Source organism: Engystomops pustulosus, chromosome 2, assembly GCF_040894005.1.
Source record: "Engystomops pustulosus chromosome 2, aEngPut4.maternal, whole genome shotgun sequence".
Classification (NCBI taxonomy): domain Eukaryota; kingdom Metazoa; phylum Chordata; class Amphibia; order Anura; family Leptodactylidae; genus Engystomops; species Engystomops pustulosus.
In genome coordinates, this window is record NC_092412.1 from 172,364,029 (window position 1) to 172,384,353 (window position 20,325).

General features: G+C 46.5%; 1 protein-coding gene across 5 annotated transcripts in view; it reads left to right on the forward strand.

Annotated features, from left to right (window-relative positions):
* ELAPOR1 (endosome-lysosome associated apoptosis and autophagy regulator 1) overlaps positions 1 to 20,325 on the forward strand; it is a 627,159-nt gene that overhangs the window by 333,432 nt on the left and 273,402 nt on the right. For all 5 annotated transcript variants that reach the window (XR_011853280.1, XM_072137292.1, XM_072137294.1 and 2 more), the window contains 2 exons: positions 577 to 682; positions 9,309 to 9,449. Coding sequence is in view for 4 of the 5 variants with exons in the window: in XM_072137292.1 (XP_071993393.1) it covers positions 577 to 682; positions 9,309 to 9,449 (247 nt within the window). In the remaining variant the exon portion in view is untranslated. The remainder of the gene's footprint in view (positions 1 to 576; positions 683 to 9,308; positions 9,450 to 20,325) is intronic.

Below are 20,325 nucleotides of genomic sequence, written 5' to 3' on the forward strand. Positions count from 1 at the left end.
ATGTTCAACTCTCTGTAAAGTATAGAACTTATATGTCTGTAGAAGACAAACAGTCAATACTGGTGACATACCTTGTTGTGCATCAGGCATATACCTGTCTATATATATTGCTGAGCCTATCTAACTGCACTGTGATAATACTGGCTTGAGAGTCAGTAGTGTAGTAGAGACTGGGAGTTTTTCAGGCTGCACAGCACCATCGCTGCGCTGCATTGTCAGAGATTGGCACTGTGTGCTGACTGTATCTGGCTGGGAGCAATGTTCTGCAGTTGTACTGCTGTGCATCGTTTAAACAGAATCAGCTCACGGTTGACCTGGGAGCATCAGGGGTGCGCCACGCGCAAATCAAACAAACAAAAGTTACTCAGAGGATATCTGACAGTGACAGTCTTTGTCATCAATGATGCTGTTGTTGGGGGCTTCCCTTGGAAGCAAAATGGTGGGGGCCCCCGGGGAGCATGCATTTTTAAAAATCAGCACAGCATAGGCTATTGGAACCTGTCACTAGCTAACAATCACATTTCTAGAGACAGTTCTCTTTAATTAACTTTTCATTTTGCTTTGTTTTTTTTGTAGCTCACCGCAGAAGTTACCTGAAGATGAAGAAAATAATGAAGTGTCCTGTATTACATTTGTGTTTGATATGAAATGTTCTGAAAATTGCCAGCTTTTCTTCATGAAGGTATGATATATGCTCTGCTTTAAATAAATTTATAGACAACAAAGTATTTATTAATGCAAAGCTATGAGACCATGACTACAATGCAAAGCAACCGAAACGCATAGGTCCGATTACCGCTTTTTATATTAAGAGCTTGTTAGCTGTACAACTTTTTTCTATGTCGCTCCTTGCTTTTCCATTAATGCAAAGCACCTGGTAAAGTAATTACCCCACTCCACTTACACACAACCACAGTTTTAGCATTTATCCCCTTAATCGCTCTATCAACTTTTTACAGTGGTCATTAAGAGTACTTCTTTGATGCAATGCCTTTCTATAGCACCGCATCAGAATAATATTGCTGGACCAAGTGTCTTGCTGATGCTGAATGTGGTCTGTGTTTTCACAGCCTAGCCCAGATACTAACACTAAAGGTCAGATGATGGATGTTTAATCCCTTGGTTCTTAGGGGCAATGGGATTCCCCTCTGGATTGGACCTCCCCCTTGAGCTTATTCGCGGGATCAGATCCTGTGCAGCCCCGGAGTCCGGTGTATGCCCCGTGGCTGACAGGTCCCCTGCATGCGGGGCATTGCCACCTCGCCAAGCTGTATCATCAGCATGCTCACTTAGTTACATAACACACTGCAATACATCTGTACAGTGTATCTCATCCTGTGTATCTCATTCCTCATATGTTTGCATTACCAAAAAAATAAGTATACCCTGTACAATGCGACAATACAAATCTCCTCTAAATGGAGCTGCTTACAAACAGTGCCCGGCCATGTGCTTTTTCAGAAGTTTACAACCACATAGGGGGATTGGGAGAAATTGGTTATCAAACTTTACAGAGCATTTTATTGTTTATTTACATTGTGCATGTTAACCCAGGTGAAAATATACAAAGCCTTGACATCAAGCAAGACCTTCTGGAAGTCTTATGACATGATACTGAATTAGAACTAAACCAGTATATCTATTCCAGTAGGAACAGACTCCCAACTGAGTACCCTGGAACAGCCCATAAAGTACCGTGTGGTACATCATGGAGCTCCTCGGTACAGAGTCTTGGAATTAGTGTTCCAGGGTGTCCAACAGGTTCTGAGCAAAACAGGTGCAGAGGGATCTCCTCCTTCCAGGGGCACCTTGGGCAGTAGGGAGTGTTTCTCAGTCTTCGGGCGTACATGAAGGCACGGAGGGGCATCCCCCCCTGAATGGCCATCCACGATATGTCCTTGTGCCTGTTAAACAGTCTGCCCCAAAACACATTGGGCCTGTCCTGGGTCCTGGCCATGTCCTGGGTGACTCTTGGAGCAAATTCCAACAAATCTTTGGCTTAGATGAGCTTGTGCAAGGTCTTTGGTTTCCACACATCGGGCTTGAGTCCCTCCAGTTGGTGAACCCTCACAAAGCAGATGGCCTTGCCGTAGTAACAGGGCTTGTCCCAGTTGTAAGGGAAGGAGCTGTCCCATTTGTCCCAGCCGAGCCCCCTCCAGAGGGGCAGGAGGAAAAATTGAGACATGGACTTTCCCGCAGATCTTGCAGAGTAACTCAGGGTCCTGTGCACACAGTTGCAAACAAAAGAAATCCAGAGCAAAGTGGAGATGTCCGGGACACCTTAGCCCCCCCCCCCCATGCTTGGCTCCTTGAACATGACATGCCTGCTTGACCCGGCCCATCTTTGAGCTCCAAACTAAATGGAAAACTGTCCTGATAACAGCTTTGCAGACGGGGACCAGGGGTGGCCATGCCTGAGCCGCGTACTAGAGTACAGGCAGCACCTCGTTAGGCAGGACAAGAGTTTTCCCCTACTTAAATGTTTCACAGAGTTTCTGAGAAAATATGCAACGTTTGCAATGGTATGAGGAACACCATGCCCCTTTTAGCTACCTTATAAGGCAGCTCCCTTAAAATCAAGCATGACCTTCAGGAAGCCTTTTGACATGATGAAGGATTAACACCAAACCAATATATCTATTCCAGAAGGAACATTCTCCCAACTGTAGACAGTGCTGTTTTGACCTGCTTTTTGATTGAAAGAGCCTTTATTCGCAAGTACACAGTAAAAGCTACAGACAGTGTGTGCCATGATGCAGCATGGGCTTTGTACAAAGCACACAATAAATTAAGATTCACTCCTAGTACCTATCCTAACACTATGGCAGAATAAAGTGCTACTCTAGCATTCTAGATCAGGCAAACAAAAAACATACATTTTACAATTGAAGCAACTACTTGCAACAGGGAAAACAGATGGGAGGGGGGAGGAAAAGGGGAAGGGGTCAAGATGTCACAAGCCCATAGCTTAATTGAAAAATAAAAGACACGAGGGAGGTAGGGGGGATGGTAAGTTTTCTACTTCCTTGATGCCTCAATCTGTGAGGAAAATCCTTGTGCCAGTTGTTTAGCCTTTCACACTCCACAATGTCCTTGGCTCTGATGAGTTTGTACATAGTCCAGATATTGCTCCCTCAGAAATTTCACCACCCTGGCATAATACCAGGGAGGATCCCAGTTGTAAGGGAAGAAGCTGTTCCACTTGTCCCAACCAAGCCCCCACCACAGGGGAAGAAGGAAAAAGCGGGACATGGACTTTCCAGCAGAGTTCCTTGGTGTTTTCAGAGTTCTTCGGACAATGTCACACACAAAAGAAATCCATAGCAAAGTGGGGATGTCAGGGGATGCCCTTACCCCCTTGCAAGGCTCCTTGTGCATGAATGACCTTTTATCTCTGTCCATCTTTGAACCCCAAACAACACAGTCCTTGTAATGGCCTTGCTGACTTTGGCCCTGGGCGGCCATACCTGTGCTGTGTAGTGTAGCACAGGCAGAACCTTGTTACGCAGGTCTAATGCTTTCCCCGTGAGTGTAAGCTGTCTGAGGGCCCACAGTCCAATACGTTGGCTTATCTTGGCCAAGCATTCTTGCCAAGACTTTGTGGCTGCTCCGTCTTTCCCAAACCCCCAAAACTTTGATGAAGTCTTGCTGAATAGAGAAGGGAAGAGGTGCAGAAGAAGCAGGATGCCAACCCCTGAAGACCATGACCTCCGACTTCCTGTAGATGACCTTTGCCCCCGAAGCTTGTCCAAATATGTCGGGGTGAGCTTCATCACTGAACGCTGGTCTGCGCAGAAGACGGTCACGTCGTCCATGTAGAGTGAGCACTTGACCTCGGCGTGTCCTGGTCCCGGTGCGATGATCCATCTGATCTCTCCTCTCTGACGCATGGATTCTGCAAACAGCTCTATAACACAAACAAAGAGAAGAGGTGAAAGAGGACAGCCTTGTCTAGCCCCCGAAAGCATAGGAAAGGGGTTTGTCTTCTAGCCGTTCACCAGCACTGTGCTGCAAATATCAGAATACATCAGGTTAACATAGGTACAAAACATTTTCCCCAGACCAAGCTTGCGCAGTACTTTAGCCGTGAATTCATGCGTGTCTCTCTTGAGGCCTAGACTGTCTGTAATCCTGTGGCCTGGGATGCCGCAGGTCTGGTCCGGGTGGATGATCTTCCCTATAATGACTTGGCTGCATCCTGCCCCCCACCACCATCTCCCCAAAGAGCTCCAGCAAGTCCGGGCAGATGAGGTCCCCCAGCGCTACGTAGAGCTCTGCTGGGAGACCATCACTGCCTGGAGTCCTGCCGGGTCTCGTCCACTGTCAAAGTGGCATCCATTGCCGTGGCACATGCAGGATCAAGGGGGTTAGTGATAACTACTAGCAACCTCTCGGCGGCTTCTTTGCCTGTGGTTTTTGGGGCATAGAGGCTGCTGTAGAAGTTGGCGACGACTCTCATCATGGCCTCCTTTCCCCGCTGCATGTTTCCAGCTTCATTGCGCAGTTCAGTCTGGGGTGTGTGGCCGGTGTGGATTTTCCTGAAAAAGAAAGAGTTACACTTCTCACCCTTCTCCAGGTTGTCCATTTTTGGCACGAAAGATGATTCACTTGGATTCCTCCTCAAAGTGACTTTTCAGACGCTTCTTGGTGTCCTCCAGCTCCTCTCTGATGTCTCAGCCGCAGTGATGAAGGAGCTCTCTGAAGTCCCTTTTCACTTTGGCCGCCTGCCTTCTTCATTTGTCCTGAAAGAAACAACGCATTTCCACTTTAACATACTCCCACCATTCATTGACAGTAGCAAACAAACATTTGTCATTCCTACAAACCATGTAGGCCTCTCTAAGCTCCCCTGCAATCCCTCATGTTCCAGCAAGGCACAGTTCAACTACCAGTTGCCTGGGACAGGTGTGAATCCATGGCCCAGAGCTCACTGAATCCGGACGGCCCTTTGGTCAGAGAAGAAGCAGGGGATCATTGAGTACCCACATGGTCTGATTGCTCTAGAGGTGAACACGAAGTCTACCCAGGAACGCAGTGAGCCATTGGGGCGGCTCCACGTGTAATTCACGGAGCCGCGCCCCATGGAACCCACCACGTCCCTTTAGGGTGCTTCAGTTACCATTTCTATGAGCATCAGCTTGGATGTAACCTCCAGCCACAGCTGCACCCATCTTCCTCTATGGGGCAGTTGAAGTTTCCAGCCATCACTATGGCCCAGGTGGTGGCGAGCTGCGGTCTGAGGTTCTGGAAAAGTTCCAGATGCTCACCCTTGTCAGGGTATGTGTAGACGCTGATTAGCCGCACGGGCCCCCCCCCCCCCCATGAGCCATCTACAACCAGAAGTCGGACGCAGACTAGCTCCTGGAAGGAATCAAGCGTGAAAGCGCTTCCCCTGAGAAGGATGGCGCTGCCTTCAGACTTACAGTACAAGGGACCAGTAGTACGGGCCATGACTCCACTGCTTGGCCAGATGTTGGTAGGACCTAGAGGAGGGAAAGGCACATTCCTGCAACATAAAAACATTACCTGGTTGGGAGTGAGGCAAGAAAGGTTAGTATAGTCGAACAACGAAACTTATGCTTAATGCTTCTAATATTAATGGAGAAAATGGTTAGATTCTCAATCATGGAAAAAGAAAAAGAGGGGGGTTAAGTTGGGACGATACAGCCCTAGTTACCTATCCTGTCAGGTGGTATCCTGAATGATCGGGGATGCTTCTGCCTTGGCCAGCATCTCCTCTATCTCCAGACAGAGGGATCCCAGCAGATCCTGGAAGCCATGGTTGTCAGCATCTGGAGGTCGTCATCTAGCTTCTCTATTGCAGTAGCAGTGGAGGGCTTTTCGTTCTCCATCAGTACTATTTTTCTGGTAGTTTCTGCTACTGAGCTCTCCACTTGCTTCCTTTTCCTTTTCTTCTTTGTCTCCTTTGTCTCAGTATCTGTGGGGACAGAAGAAGAGATGAGGGTGCGGGTGGGGTTAAGAGGGAAGTTCTCCACCGTGAGGGCTAGGGGATCAGCAGCGGGGATGGGGGTTTGGATTAGTGCTGATGATTCCTGGCGGTTTGCCTTATGGGTTGGTGGCTGAACTGCTGAGACCCCGACTAGGGAGGTGATGGTGGTCTCAGTGTGGGGAAGGGAGGGTTTGGAGTTGGCCTGGGAGGGAGTGAGGGGAGGTGTCACCCATCTGCAGTTTTAACACCTCGGCGGCTTGGCCACATTCCTGGAAGGCTAAGTCACCTTCTTCGACATTTTCTTAAGTTCTGCTGGCTGACTTCCCGACACCTTTGCTTTGGGCTTCTTTGTTGTCTCAGCAGGGGAGCGAGCTTCAAAGCCTTTTCCCAGAGCTGAGGCCGCCACCTCTGCCCAAGTCTTCTTCCTTTGTGGACAGGTTTTGTAGACATGTCCAGTAAGGTCGCAAAGGTTACAAGTAGATTTCCTGGGACAATCTTTGGATTCATGGCCTGTTACCCTGCAATTCTTGCAGGCTTCCTCCTTGCAGGTCTTCATCTGATGACCCATTTTGCCACACTTCCTGCAGGTTTGCGGCATATCCGGGTAATACATGAGGCCGCGGGAGTTGCCCAACATGAACACTTGGGGCAGGTGCTTGAATCCATCTTCTGATGCAGAATCCTTCCGCTGTAGGACTGTCACAGCCCACTTGCCCATCCATAGGTTGTAGCAGTTTAGCACCTTTTCGGGTAGCTTCACCACCGTGCAGTTCCTCTGGAGGAATGTCAAGATGTCCGCAGGTTCCACATCGACACAATGATTCTTCTCTCCTCCTTCTGGAGCAGGCAGCTGCGCAAGAATTTGGAGAATGGGGAATACGGCATCGCTGGTTTCACTGCTTTCCAGTACCTCATACAAACCACCATGGAAATGAAGGTTACATCAAAGATCCCAGCAACCATTGCTTGGATCCCAAAGATCTTGTGGCTTGCTCCTCATGAGGGAGCTTTGGGGGCTTCTGGGCACCCCAGAAGACCCAGGAGCCCCCAAGCTCCCTCATGTAGGGAGGGAGCTTTGGGGGCTCCTGGGTCTTCCAAGGTGGCTTCTCAACCCGAGAAGTGGTGGGGGCTTCAGAGTTGGGGACAGCTGCTGGTCCTGGGGTCTGCACCTCTGGTCTTGGGGCTTCAGCCTCAAGCCTTGGGGTTTTAGCCTCAGATCTTGGGGTTCCTACCTCCGATCTTGGGGCTTCCTCCTCCAGTCTTGGGGCTTCCTTGTTCTTGGGGGACTTCTGCTTCGTCCTCCTGGCCTCTTTGCATGCTGGAGCCATGGCTTTTGCTTGCTTTGAGGGTTGAAGAAAGAAGGTGGGGTGCAGAAATCCTTAAACAGGATCCTCAGCAAAGCTTTCCCAAGAGGGTGATGGGGAACAATGAAGATTTTGCTGTTTGGTCCAGGGGTTCCTAGCTGATCGCCAGGGGCAAGGTTCCCCTGGCAGAAGGTCCTTCCAGAAGAAATGCAAGGAAAATAAAAATAAAAATAAAAACTTGAAGAAGAAAAGTAATCCTAAAAATAATCCAAGGTTTTTCCAAGTAGCAACAGTGCTGTCTACAGTTGGGAGAATGTTCCTTCTGGAATAGATATATTTGCTTGGTGTTAATCCTATATCATGTCAAACAGTTTCCTGAAGGTCATGCTTGATTTTAAGGGAGGTGCCTTACAAGGTAGCTAAAAGATCCCACCCTGGAAACTTTGCATATTTTCTGAGAACCCCTTTGAAACACTTGAGGTTAAGAGACTTCATAAAATAGTTTTACATAGGTTTACATACATTTTACATAAGGCTGAAGTTTCTATTTTGGGGTAATGTATAGGGTTTACTATTATTTAGGCCTTTCAAAGTCACTTGAAAGCTGAGTTGTCCCACAAAACATTTCATGAAAATGATAAAAATCACACTTTAAGCTCTAAGCGTCATAACATCCTAGTAAAGAAATAAAGCAAACATTCCCAAAATGTGAGTTATCAAGCTATTTGTAGGGTCTGACTATTTGCCTGGAAAGCAGAACATTTCAAACTTTGAAAACGGAGAATTAAAAAAAAAAATTTGGAGAGTGCATGCGAACGGGAGCCCCGTGTCAGACAGTGGCTAATAGAAGCTCCAAATCAACACTCTGGTCCTATATCCTGGTACAGGACACTTTTAGCAAGACAAACATGGCAGAAGGAGAAAAAAAAAAGATTCCAGGTTCAGGAATCCACCTCTGACCCCAGTGCTCCTTTGCGGATCTAATATTGATTCTGTTTTATTATGCAGATGGTTACAGATGCAGTGATACCAAATATGTGGGGGTTTTGTGTATTTTATTAAATTTTACTGAATAAAAACTAATTTGGAGAAAATCTTTTAATATGCATAACTTTTTTATTTTTCGGTCTTATTTTAGAGTGAGGAACATTTTTTTATCACTTTTTAGAGCCTTTTTTTTAAAGGTATTAATTAAATATTATCTTTTTTTTCGATCGTTTTTTGTGTTTTTTTTCCTCTGGCGTTTACCGTATAGGTCCAGTCACAATTCTGTTTTATTATACAGATTGTTACGGATGCAGCAATACCATATATGTGGGGGAGGGGGGAGGGTTTGTGTTTTTGTGTTTTTTTTTTACTTTATTAAGTAAAAAAGTTAAGTATGGGAAAGTGACATTTTAGGGGCTTATATTTTTATGTATTTATTTTTTATTTATTCTAATGTGTAAACTTCAGTGTTTTTACGTTATTTTACTTTTCCATACTTGAACTTGATCCAGCGATGCGCAGTGTCAGCTGTGATAGACAGCTGACAGCCGCTGCTTCTGGTGCCGGCTCCGTTCGTGAGCTGGTGCCAGAAGCAGGACGTTATAGCACGTCCCGGTGCGAGGAGTATCTACCCGCAGGGACCTACTATATACGTCCAGGTGTGCCTGGGGGTTAATCAGATTTTGAAAATAGACTGAACAAAATACATAAATACATAAGCTTTACAAGAACTTCAAAGACAAAAATATAATGAAACAACATTACAGTACTTTATAAAGTAAGTAACATCTGTCTACAGCATTTACAATTAAAGCAATAAAAATGCTACTGAAAAGGCCTGAGATGGTATAAAAATATTGGTCACATTTTTCTGGTAACTCTTTCTGAAAAAAGGCAAGTTCTGGTTATGAAAAGAAATTATGTAGAATCACACACCCAATTACATTCATAACTGTCAAGAGAACCATTGTGATAGTGTCCCAGACCCTTGAAAATGTGGTTGGTCTTAACAAAACAGCTTATAATGCATATTTTTAATGTTATTTTGTCTTCTGCTGTACCCTTAGGCAGTAAATTTTGAAACAAGCTTACTGATAGCAAGCTGGAATGGTACTAGGAATAAGCAGTCGTATTCACATAATGTAAAAAGAAATGCAAACACCACTTTTACATGGGCATTCCAAAGAACCAGCATTCGAATGGAAGGGGTAAGTAAGGAATATATATAAATATAGTGATTCATCACAAAAATAATATTTAATTATATGTTGAGAAATATTTATTTTAATTTTAATAAATAACATTTCACCATGGTACAGCATGGGTTTAAATACTGTATACTAATTCCAAATAAATAACATTTCACCATGGCACAGCATGGGTTTAAATATAATAACAGTAATATAACAGTAAACAGTGCAATATTTGTTAACAGTACGCTGCCAAATTCAGTGAGATGGTTGTGGTTGCTTCTTGCTTACCAATTCAGAAATTCTTAGGGCAGTCTTTGCAAGGGCACAACAAATATCATTTTCCACAGCAAGTCTACTTCGGTATTTAGTCAATAAACATTTATTGAAAAGTATATCAAAGTATATTAAAACAATCGTACAATAAAGTACTGTATATACTCGAGTATAAGCCGACCCGAGTATAAGCCGAGGTACCTAGTTTTACCACCAAAAACTGGAAAAACCTATTGACTCGAGTATAAGCTGAGGGTGAGAAATGCATTGGTCACAGCCTCCCAGTATATAGCTGCCAGCCCCCTTCAGTATATAGCCTGCCAGCCCCTTTGTCTATGTAGCCTGCCAGCCCCTTTGTCTATGTAGCCTGCCAGCCCCTTTGTCTATGTAGCCTGCCAGCCCCTTTGTCTATGTAGCCTGCCAGCCCCTTTGTTTTTAATGCCTGCCAGCCCCTTTGTTTTTAATGCCTGCCAGCCCCTTTGTTTTTAATGCTTGCCAGCCCCCTGTTGCCGGTAAAAAAAATAATAAACCTACTCACCATTCCGACTGCCCGGACAGCTACTCTCCATCTTCATCTTCATGCCGAGCTGGCATGAAGATAAAAAAGAACACAGGCGGCGCCCCCTAGTGCAATAAGGTACTTAAATGTGTTGCGTGTTAGCTGTGATATCTGCTCACCTTAGGACACCTTGTGTCTTATGCGTTGAAACAGATATCAGGGGTTTCCGTAGTTTTGGACTGCTGCGTCTTCCCGGGATCCGGTACTGGTTTGTGCCGGATAGGGAAATCACACATCGATAGTAGGGAGATGCCATTTTCTCGAGCGGGCGAAGTATTCGTCCGAGCAACGAACAGTTTCGAGTACGCTAATGCTCGAACGAGCATCAAGCTCGGACGAGTATGTTCGCTCATCTCTACTCAGGACCCTTGGTCTGTACAATAGGCATTCCGCTACAGGGGGGGGGGGATTTGTGCTAAAAATTCAACACTCGGCTTATACTCGGGTATACAAAATAATAAACTTACTACTCACCATTCCGACGGCCTGGACAGCTCCTCTTCATCTTCATGCCGCAGGTCCGCGGGAGCTCCGTGGCCACGCCTCTTCTGTCTTCATGCCAGCTCGATAGTAGGTACAAAAAACCGGGTTGTAGTTAGACGCGCTGTCCGGTGAGTAGTTGATACGACACAGATTTTCTTTAGGTAGAACACTCTTTTATTTGTATAGGTATTGGACTACGCGTTTCGGGGGTGGTCCACCCCCTTCATCAGGTCCGTAAACAAATGTTATATAAAATTAGTACAATAAATTAAATTAAATTAGTGCGTAAATAAATGAATAAAAATAGTAAAAATGCGTTAGTGTTTGTGCAGGTGTGTAGATGATGGTTATATGTACACAAACAATGTTTATACACACACAATTAGCATGATTAGTTTCAATTAAAATATTAATGGATTAGCATAAAAAAATAACAACATGATTTGGTTCTGATAAAAACAATCTGTAGATAGTAGATAAATGAATTAATAAGTTAGTTAATCTATATAAATAAGAAATGTCTATGCTGTACATGACAGTGTAAACCATGGTGTGAGGTGACTTGCATGTGGGGAAATGTATACTGTATTTAGCTGAGGATTGGTGGAGAAATGTAAGGGGATAGGTGAATGTTGGATTACCTTTAGGGATTTGTGGGTAAGCGGAGTGCCGTCAAGTGGCTACTTAGTTTTTCACGGAGCTGAATAAAATGGAGATGAGGATACATTAGAACAGGAAGGGAATGGGAGCGCTTGTGGATGGCAGAGAGGTACTTACTGTGCTCGGAGTAACTTGCCTGACGCGCCACGCTTGTAGTGTGCGTGATGTGTTGTTTGGGGGAGCTTATATGCGCGCGGGGAGAGAAATGAAACTACGCGCATGCGCAGTAGGTGAAAGAGTCGCTCGGGGCTTAGGGGGAAGAAGAACATATGTAATTAATGGATGGTATTAAAAGTGAGTCTAATGGGGGATGGGATTGTTGATATGAGCTTTGTGGGGCGTAAATTGGTATGCACTGACTGTGATAAATGTACTGTAATATTTTGATTGCATATGAATGTAATGGGATGATGAAACATAATATACATAGGTAATAGTAATAAGGGGGTTGAGGTGGTACAAGGTTGGGACTATAGTGTGGAAATATATGTATATATACACAGATTAGTTGTACATTTATATATACACATGATGTATATAATGATCTTTAGTGTAAATTATGTACAGGGATATATTGTTTGAAAGGAAAGAGAGAAAGAAAATATATATTTATTGATGTGGGGCTGCGGTGTTAGAGGATTGGTATTTGTGTAGTGTAGGAACGATTTGTTTCTTTTTATTGTCTTAGGTTCGTTCAATCAGCTCATTTAAGCCGTTGGGGGTGAGGGTATTAAGTTTGAAGATCCAGAAGTTCTCTCTGCGGATCAGTTGATTGTGTCTATCAGGGTGTGAGGCTGGAATTTGTTCTATCGGAATTAGTTTGAGTAGAGATGGGTCTTTGTTGTGATAAGAGGCGAAGTGGCGGGAAACACTATGTAGAGGAAATCCAGATTTGATTTTGCTTCGGTGGGTATTCATGCATTCTCTTACGCTTTGGATGGTGCGTCCTACATATTGTAAAGTGCATGGACATTCTAGGACATAGATGATATAGTCCGAACTGCAATTTATAAAGGAATGGATTTTGAACATTTCGCCTGTAGACTTTGCCCTAAGCTCTTTTGTTTTATTGCACATAATTTCGCAGGTCTTACATCTGTCTTTGCTGCATTTGTAGCAGCCTTTGATTTCTGGAAAAAGAGAGAGTTGCGGTTTGCTCTTTTCTGTACGTATTTTTGTTGGGGCTAGAATATTCTTGAGTGTAGGGGCCCTGCGGAAGGTGAGATGTGGTTTGGACGGAAGTAGTTGTGTGATGTGGGGGTCTCTCTTAAGAATGTCCCAATGGTTGTTCAGGGTCTGTCTGATAAGATTGTGGTCCGTAGTATATGTGGGAAGGTGTATTAGTTTTTTTCTGGGGTGGGGCAAGACAATCTTTTTGTGTTAATCGGTTGACCTTCTGGTAGGCATTCTTGAGTAGTTGTGGTGGGTAACCTTTTTGTGTAAACCTATCTTTGAGTATTTTGGATTGCGCTTGGAATGTGTTGTGGTTAGTGCAATTTCGGCGGATCCTTTTGTATTGTCCGTATGGGACGTTGCATAGCCATTTTTTGTAGTGTGAACTTGAGAAATCCAAGAAGCTGTTCACATCTACGCTTTTGAAGAAAGTCTTGGTGATGAGTTTTGTGTCCTGTTGGTCTACCTGTATTAGCAGATCCAAGAATTCTAGCTCCCCCAAACAACACATCACGCACACTACAAGCGTGGCGCGTCAGGCAAGTTACTCCGAGCACAGTAAGTACCTCTCTGCCATCCACAAGCGCTCCCATTCCCTTCCTGTACTAATGTATCCTCATCTCCATTTTATTCAGCTCCGTGAAAAACTCTAAGTAGCCACTTGACGGCACTCCGCTTACCCACAAATCCCTAAAGGTAATCCAACATTCACCTATCCCCTTACATTTCTCCACCAATCCTCAGCTAAATACAGTATACATTTCCCCACATGCAAGTCACCTCACACCATGGTTTACACTGTCATGTACAGCATAGACATTTCTTATTTATATAGATTAACTAACTTATTAATTCATTTATCTACTATCTACAGATTGTTTTTATCAGAACCAAATCATGTTGTTATTTTTTTATGCTAATCCATTAATATTTTAATTGAAACTAATCATGCTAATTGTGTGTGTATAAACATTGTTTGTGTACATATAACCATCATCTACGCACCTGCACAAACACTAACGCATTTTTACTATTTTTATTCATTTATTTACGCACTAATTTAATTTAATTTATTGTACTAATTTTATATAACATTTGTTTACGGACCTGATGAAGGGGGTGGACCACCCCCGAAACGCGTAGTCCAATACCTATACAAATAAAAGAGTGTTCTACCTAAAGAAAATCTGTGTCGTATCAACTACTCACCGGACAGCGCGTCTAACTACAACCCGGTTTTTTGTACCTACTATCGAGCTGGCATGAAGACAGAAGAGGCGTGGCCACGGAGCTCCCGCGGACCTGCGGCATGAAGATGAAGAGGAGCTGTCCGGGCCGTCGGAATGGTGAGTAGTAAGTTTATTATTTTGTATACCCGAGTATAAGCCGAGTGTTGAATTTTTAGCACAAATCCCCCCCCCCCTGTAGCGGAATGCCTATTGTACAGACCAAGGGTCCTGAGTAGAGATGAGCGAACATACTCGTCCGAGCTTGATGCTCGTTCGAGCATTAGCGTACTCGAAACTGTTCGTTGCTCGGACGAATACTTCGCCCGCTCGAGAAAATGGCATCTCCCGCCGTTTTGCTTTTTGGCGGCCAGAAACAGAGCCAATCACAAGCCAGGAGACTCTACACTCCACCCAGCATGACGTGGTACCCTTACACGTCGATAGCAGTGGTTGGTTGGCCAGATCAGGTGACCCTGGAATAGACTAGCCCCTGCCCGCGCTGCTCGGATCATTCTGTGTCTGGATGCCGCTAGGGAGAGAGCTGCTGCTGGTCAGGGAAAGCGTTAGGGTGTTCTATTAGAATAGTGGTAGGCAGGAGTGATTCTACAAGAACCCAACAGCCCTTCTTAGGGCTACAATAACGTTATACATTTTTTTTTATTTGCTTGTGGCTGGGCTTGCTGGCACTAGTAGTGCAGCTAGTACCATATTGTGAGGAATTTGCAGGGGGACTTGCTACCGTTGTGTTTAGCTCTTAGTGACACACATATCCACCTCAAACACCAAAGTGGGACAATTTATTAGGGGTTTGATTAGAATTAGGCAGAGTCTGCTGATTTTATTTTTTTTTACCTTTATTTCATTTTATAGCTCAAAGTCATCAGGCACAGCACAAAATCCAGTTGTGTGCTGTCAGTGTAGGTTAGAAACTAGCCATAGCAATAGGATAGCATCGTTTTGTTAAAAAAAAAAAATAAAAAAAAATAAACACAAAAAAAAAAAAAAATTAAAAGTGTACACTTGCAAAATGTTTAACCCGAGGGCTAGGGGTAGAGGACGAGGGCGTGGACGTGGGCGTCCAACTACTGCAGGGGTCAGAGGCCGTGGTCCTGTGAGACACCACCTGCTGATGAGGGAGCAGGGGAACGCCGCAGAGCTACACTCCCTAGGTTCATCATGTCTCAAGTTACTAGGACTCGTGGTAGAGCACTGTTGAGGCCAGAACAGTGCGAAGAGGTGATGTCGTGGATTGCAGACAATGCTTCTAGCCATTTGTCCACCAGTCAGTCTTCCACGCAGTCCACCCATGTCACCGAAATCAGCACTCCTCCAGCTCCTCCACCTCAGCCTCCTTCCCCCCAGTCTGCCCCCTCCCAGCAAAATTTGGCATTTGAACCGGCATACTCTGAGGAACGGTTTTCTGGACCCTTCCCACAGTCACAAACCACTTGTCCGGTTGCTGCTGAGCAATTTTCCGATGCCCAGGTTTTCCACCAGTCGCAGTCTGTGGGTGATGATGACATTATTGACGTAGTGGAAGAAGTGTGTAAAGAGGTGTCGGACGATGAGGAGACACGGTTGTCAGACAGTGGTGAAGTTGTTCTCAGGGCAGGAAGTCCGAGGTGGGAGCAGACTGAGGGATCGGAGGATGATGAGGTGACAGACCCAAGCTGGGTTGATAGGCCGGGTGAACACAGTGCTTCTGAGACGGAGGCGATAGCAGAACAGGTTGGAAGAGTCAGTGGTGGGGCCAGACGGAGAGGCAGGGCCAGAGCTGGTGCATCAGCGCCAAATGTTGCCCGTAGTCAAGCTCCCGTGGCGAGGGCTAGATTTTCAGAAGTCTGGAGGTTCTTTAAAGAAACACCGGATGACCGACGGATTGTGGTGTGTAATCTTTGCCAAACCAGGATAAGCAGGGGTTCCACCACTACTAGCTTAACTACCACCAGTATGCGCAGGCATATGAATGCTAAACACCCCACTCAATGGCACCAAGCCCGTTCACCTCCAGCCGGGCACACCACTGCTCCTTCCCCTGTGTCATCTGCTAGTCAGCCCCCTGCCCAGGACCACGGCCCAAACACCTCCCATGCGAAAACCCCATCTTCGCCTCCACGATCCTCCACAGCATCCACCAGCGTTCAGCTCTCCATACCCCAGACGCTGGAGCGCAAAAGGAAGTATAGTGCAACCCACCCACACGCCCAAGCCCTCAACGTCCACATCTCCGAGTTGCTTAGCCTGGAGATGCTGCCCTATAGGCTGGTAGAGACCGAGGCCTTTCGAAACCTCATGGCGGCGGCCGCCCCTCGGTATTCGGTCCCCAGCCGCCACTACTTTTCCCGATGTGCCGTCCCAGCCCTGCACAAGCACATGTCAGAGAACATCATCCGTGCCCTGACCAACGCCGTTTCTGACAAGGTCCACCTGACCACGGACACGTGGACGAGTGCTGCCGGGCAGGGCCACTATATGTCGCTGACGGCACATTGGGTTAACTTGGTGGAGGCTGGGACCGAGTCTGACCCTGGGGCTGCTCATATACTGCCGACGTCGAGGATTGCGGGGTCTACCTCGGTCCAGGTCTCAAAGGCCTACTATGCCTCCTCCTCCTCTCACCCCTCCTCCACCTCCTCCTCCTCCGAATTACCATCCGTGGGCATGGCACCATCAGTCGGTAGCTCTAGGCACAGCAGCAGTGCCATCGCTAAGCGACAGCAGGCGGTGCTCAAACTGCTGAGCCTAGGCGATAAAAGGCACACCGCCCAAGGGCTATTACAGGGCATCACGGCGCAGACTGATCTGTGGCTGGCACCGCTGAACCTGAAGCCAGGCATGGTTGTGTGTGACAACGGCCAGAACCTGGTGGCGGCTCTGCAACTCGGCAGACTGACACATGAGTCCTTGCCTGGCCCATGTGTTAAATCTCATAGTTCAGCGTTCATAGTTCAGCTTCAAGACATACCCCAGTCTGTCTGATTTGCTCACGAAGGTGCACCGCATCTGTGCGCATTTCAGGAAGTCCAGCCCAGATGCTGCCACTCTCAGGGCAGCGCGGCGCCGCCTCCAACTGCCCACTCACCGACTGTTGTGCGAAGTGCCCACGAGGTGGAATTCAACATTAACCATGTTATCCAGAGTTTACCAGCAGCGCAGAGCAATTGTAGACTGCCAGATGTCAACTTCCACCAGAACTGGTAGTCAGGTCAGTCAGCTTCCTCAAGTCTACAATGAGGAGTGGACGTGGATGTCTGATATCTGTCAGGTGCTGAGTAACTTTGAGGAGTCAACACAGATGGTCAGTGGCGATGCCGCCATCATCAGCCTCACCATCCCGCTGCTTGGCCTGTTGAAAAACTCTCTGGTCAGCATGAAGTCGGAAGCTTTGCGCTCGTCCCAAGAGACGGGGGAAGAAAATTCCCTTGTTGATAGCCAAAGCACCCTTAGGTCTGTTTCTCAGCGCATATCGGAGGAGGTGGAGGAGGATGAGGAGGAAGAGGAGGAGAATGTTGGCGAGACAGAAGAGGGGACCATTGTTCAGTCCTTCACTGTTCAGCGTGTATGGGCAGAAGAAGAGGAGTTGGAGGTGTTGGAAGAGGAGGAAATGGGCAGTCAGGCCAGTGAGGGGAGTGAATTCTTGCGCGTTGGGACTCTGGCACATATGGCAGATTTCATACTAGGCTGCCTATCCCGTGACCCTCGCGTTCAAAGAATTTATTCCAGCACCGATTACTGGGTATTCACTCTCCTGGACCCACGGTACAAGCAAAATCTTTCCACTCTCATCCCTGGAGAGGAAAGGAGTGTGAGAATGCATGAATACCAGCAGGCCCTGGTGCACAAGCTGAAACAGTATTTCCCTTCTGACAGCGCTAGCGGCAGAGGGCGTACTTCTGCGGGACAAGTAGCGAGGGAGAGTAGGCGAGCAGGCAGCTTTTCCAGCACTGGCAGGGGTATGCTTTACAAGGCCTTTGCCAGTTTTATGTCACCCCAGCAAGACACTGTCAACTGTCCCCAGTCTCGGCAGAGTAGGGCTGATCTTTACAGAAAGATGGTGAGGGAGTACGTAGCTGACCATACCATCGTCCTAAATGATCACACAGCTCCCTACAACTACTGGGTTTCAAAGCTGGACATGTGGCACGAACTGGCGCTGTACGCCTTGGAGGTTCTTGCCTGCCCTGCCGCTAGCGTGTTGTCCGAGCGGGTTTTCAGTGCAGCTGTTGGCATCATCACCGACTGACAGCGCTGACAGGCTGATGCTTATCAAGATGAATAAAGCCTGAATTTCTCTGGATTTTCATTCTCCACGAGGTGAAAGAAGCTCAACCTGAATAATGTATGCACTCCTCCTCCTCATTGTCCTCCTTCTCCTCCTCTTTGTACACTAAAGCATAGGAAACTGGCTATTTTTTGCCAGGGCCAACTGGCTCTAGCTATAGTACTCTATGTATTTAATTTTTCTGGAGGGCCACCTACCCGGTCCTCTGTTTTAAGCAATTTTTGGGAGTGCCACATACAGGCACTCAATCTATTTAATTTTTCTGGAGGACCACCTACCTGCTCCTCTGGTTTGAAAACTTTTTTGGACTGCCACATACAGGCACTCAATTTATTTAATTTTTCTGGAGGACCACCTACCTGCTCCTCTGGTTTGAAAACTTTTTTGGACTGCCACATACAGGCACTATCCAAATTAAATTGTCTCCATAGCAGCCTCCACATGTCGTCTTTTTAGCTGGCTCCACACGTTGTCTCCATTACTACCTCCACACGTCATCGCCATAGCTGCCTCCAAAAGTCGTCCATATAGCTGCCTCCATACATTGTCTCCTTATCAAACGAACTGTGTCAGGCAGAATTTTGGGTTGTTTTCATGGATTCCACATCAAACTTGTTAACTTTGTCGCCACCCTGCTGTGTAATACACAAAATATACTGGAAAACTTTTATCACTTACCGATATTATTTCAGCGCTTCTTGCGCATCTGTTTACATTCCCCTCACCCGCCATATCCCAAACTTATAAGAACGCTACTACACTTGATCTTATACAAAAGGTTCTTAGAAGTGCTGTTTGGGGAGTAGCCTAGAGACAGGGGCTTGGATTGGCGAAAGCTCGCCTGGCAGCGGAGCGCCAGCTCCATCTCAAGATCCAACTAACATAGTTTTAACTGCAGCACCTTTAATCTACTACTAGTTCACTGCCTCCATACATCGTCCCCTTATCAAACGAGCTGTGTCAGGCAGAATTTTCAGGTGTTTCACCAGATACATAGTGGAACTCGGCCCATCTGTCGCCACCATGCTGGAGACCTGAAGTTGCAATCATAGCAGCGCAATATGGATGCCCCATACTGTCGCTCTTAATCATGGAACCATTTCCGTAAAAACAATTAATAATAGAAGCACTATGCTATTCCATTATTCCTAGGTGAAATATTCAAACGACCCGGCCTGATTTGAAAATTATAATTTTTTCAAAGTAAGCGCCTCTGGCCCCCAGGCCCATTTTGGGTGGGGAGGAGCCGAGAGACAGGGGCTTGGACAGGCGAAAGCTCGCCTGGCAGTGGACCGCCAGCTCCATCCCAAGATTAGGCAGCCTCAGAGGCATCCATGCATGCTGCCCCTGCTGTTTCCTGTCCATTTTGCCTCCACGATCCTCCACAGCGTCCACCAATGTCTCATTTCAACTCTCTATACCCCAGACGCTGGAGCACGAGAGGATATGCAGCACATCATCCCCTTATCAAACGAGCTGTGTCAGGCAGAATTTTCAGGTGTTTCACCAGATACATAGTGGAACTCGGCCCATCTGTCGCCGCCATGCTGGAGACCTGAAGTTGCAATCATAGCAGCGCAATATGAATGCCCCATACTGTCGCTCTTAATCATGGAAGTCGTCTCCATGGCTACCTCCACATGTCGTCCCCTTATCAAAAGAGCTGTTCAGGCTCATTTTTCGGGTGTTTCACCAGATACGTTATGGAACTTGGTCACTATGTCGCCACCATGCTGTGTTATCGACTAAATATACCGTCAACCTTTTGTTCACATAGGAAATCATTTCAGCACCCATTGGTTTGAAGCCTGAGTCCATTTAGGGTATGTCGCCATGAGACTCTCTAGCCTGCCACTGCTGCCGCTGCCTCTGCATGCCGTCCCCTATAGTGTCAGGGTCAATTATTGCATGTTTTAGATGCTATCTAGCCTCATTCGGTCACTCTGTCATGGCCATGCTGTTGCCCATAATTTTGGCATAATGGTGTGATTAAGCAGCCTCAGAGGCATTCATCCGTGCTGCCCCTGCTGTTTCCTGTCCATTTCCGTGGTGTTTCCATCCTTTTCTGAGGTTCCCAGGTGTTTGGCCAAGCTTCCCTGTGCAGAGCCTTGGTCCCCTTGAAAAATGCTTGAGTCTCCCATTGACTTCAATGGGGCTCGTTATTCGAGACGAGCATTCGACCATCGGGAAAAGTTTGTCTCGAATAACGAGTACCCGAGCATTTTAGTGCTC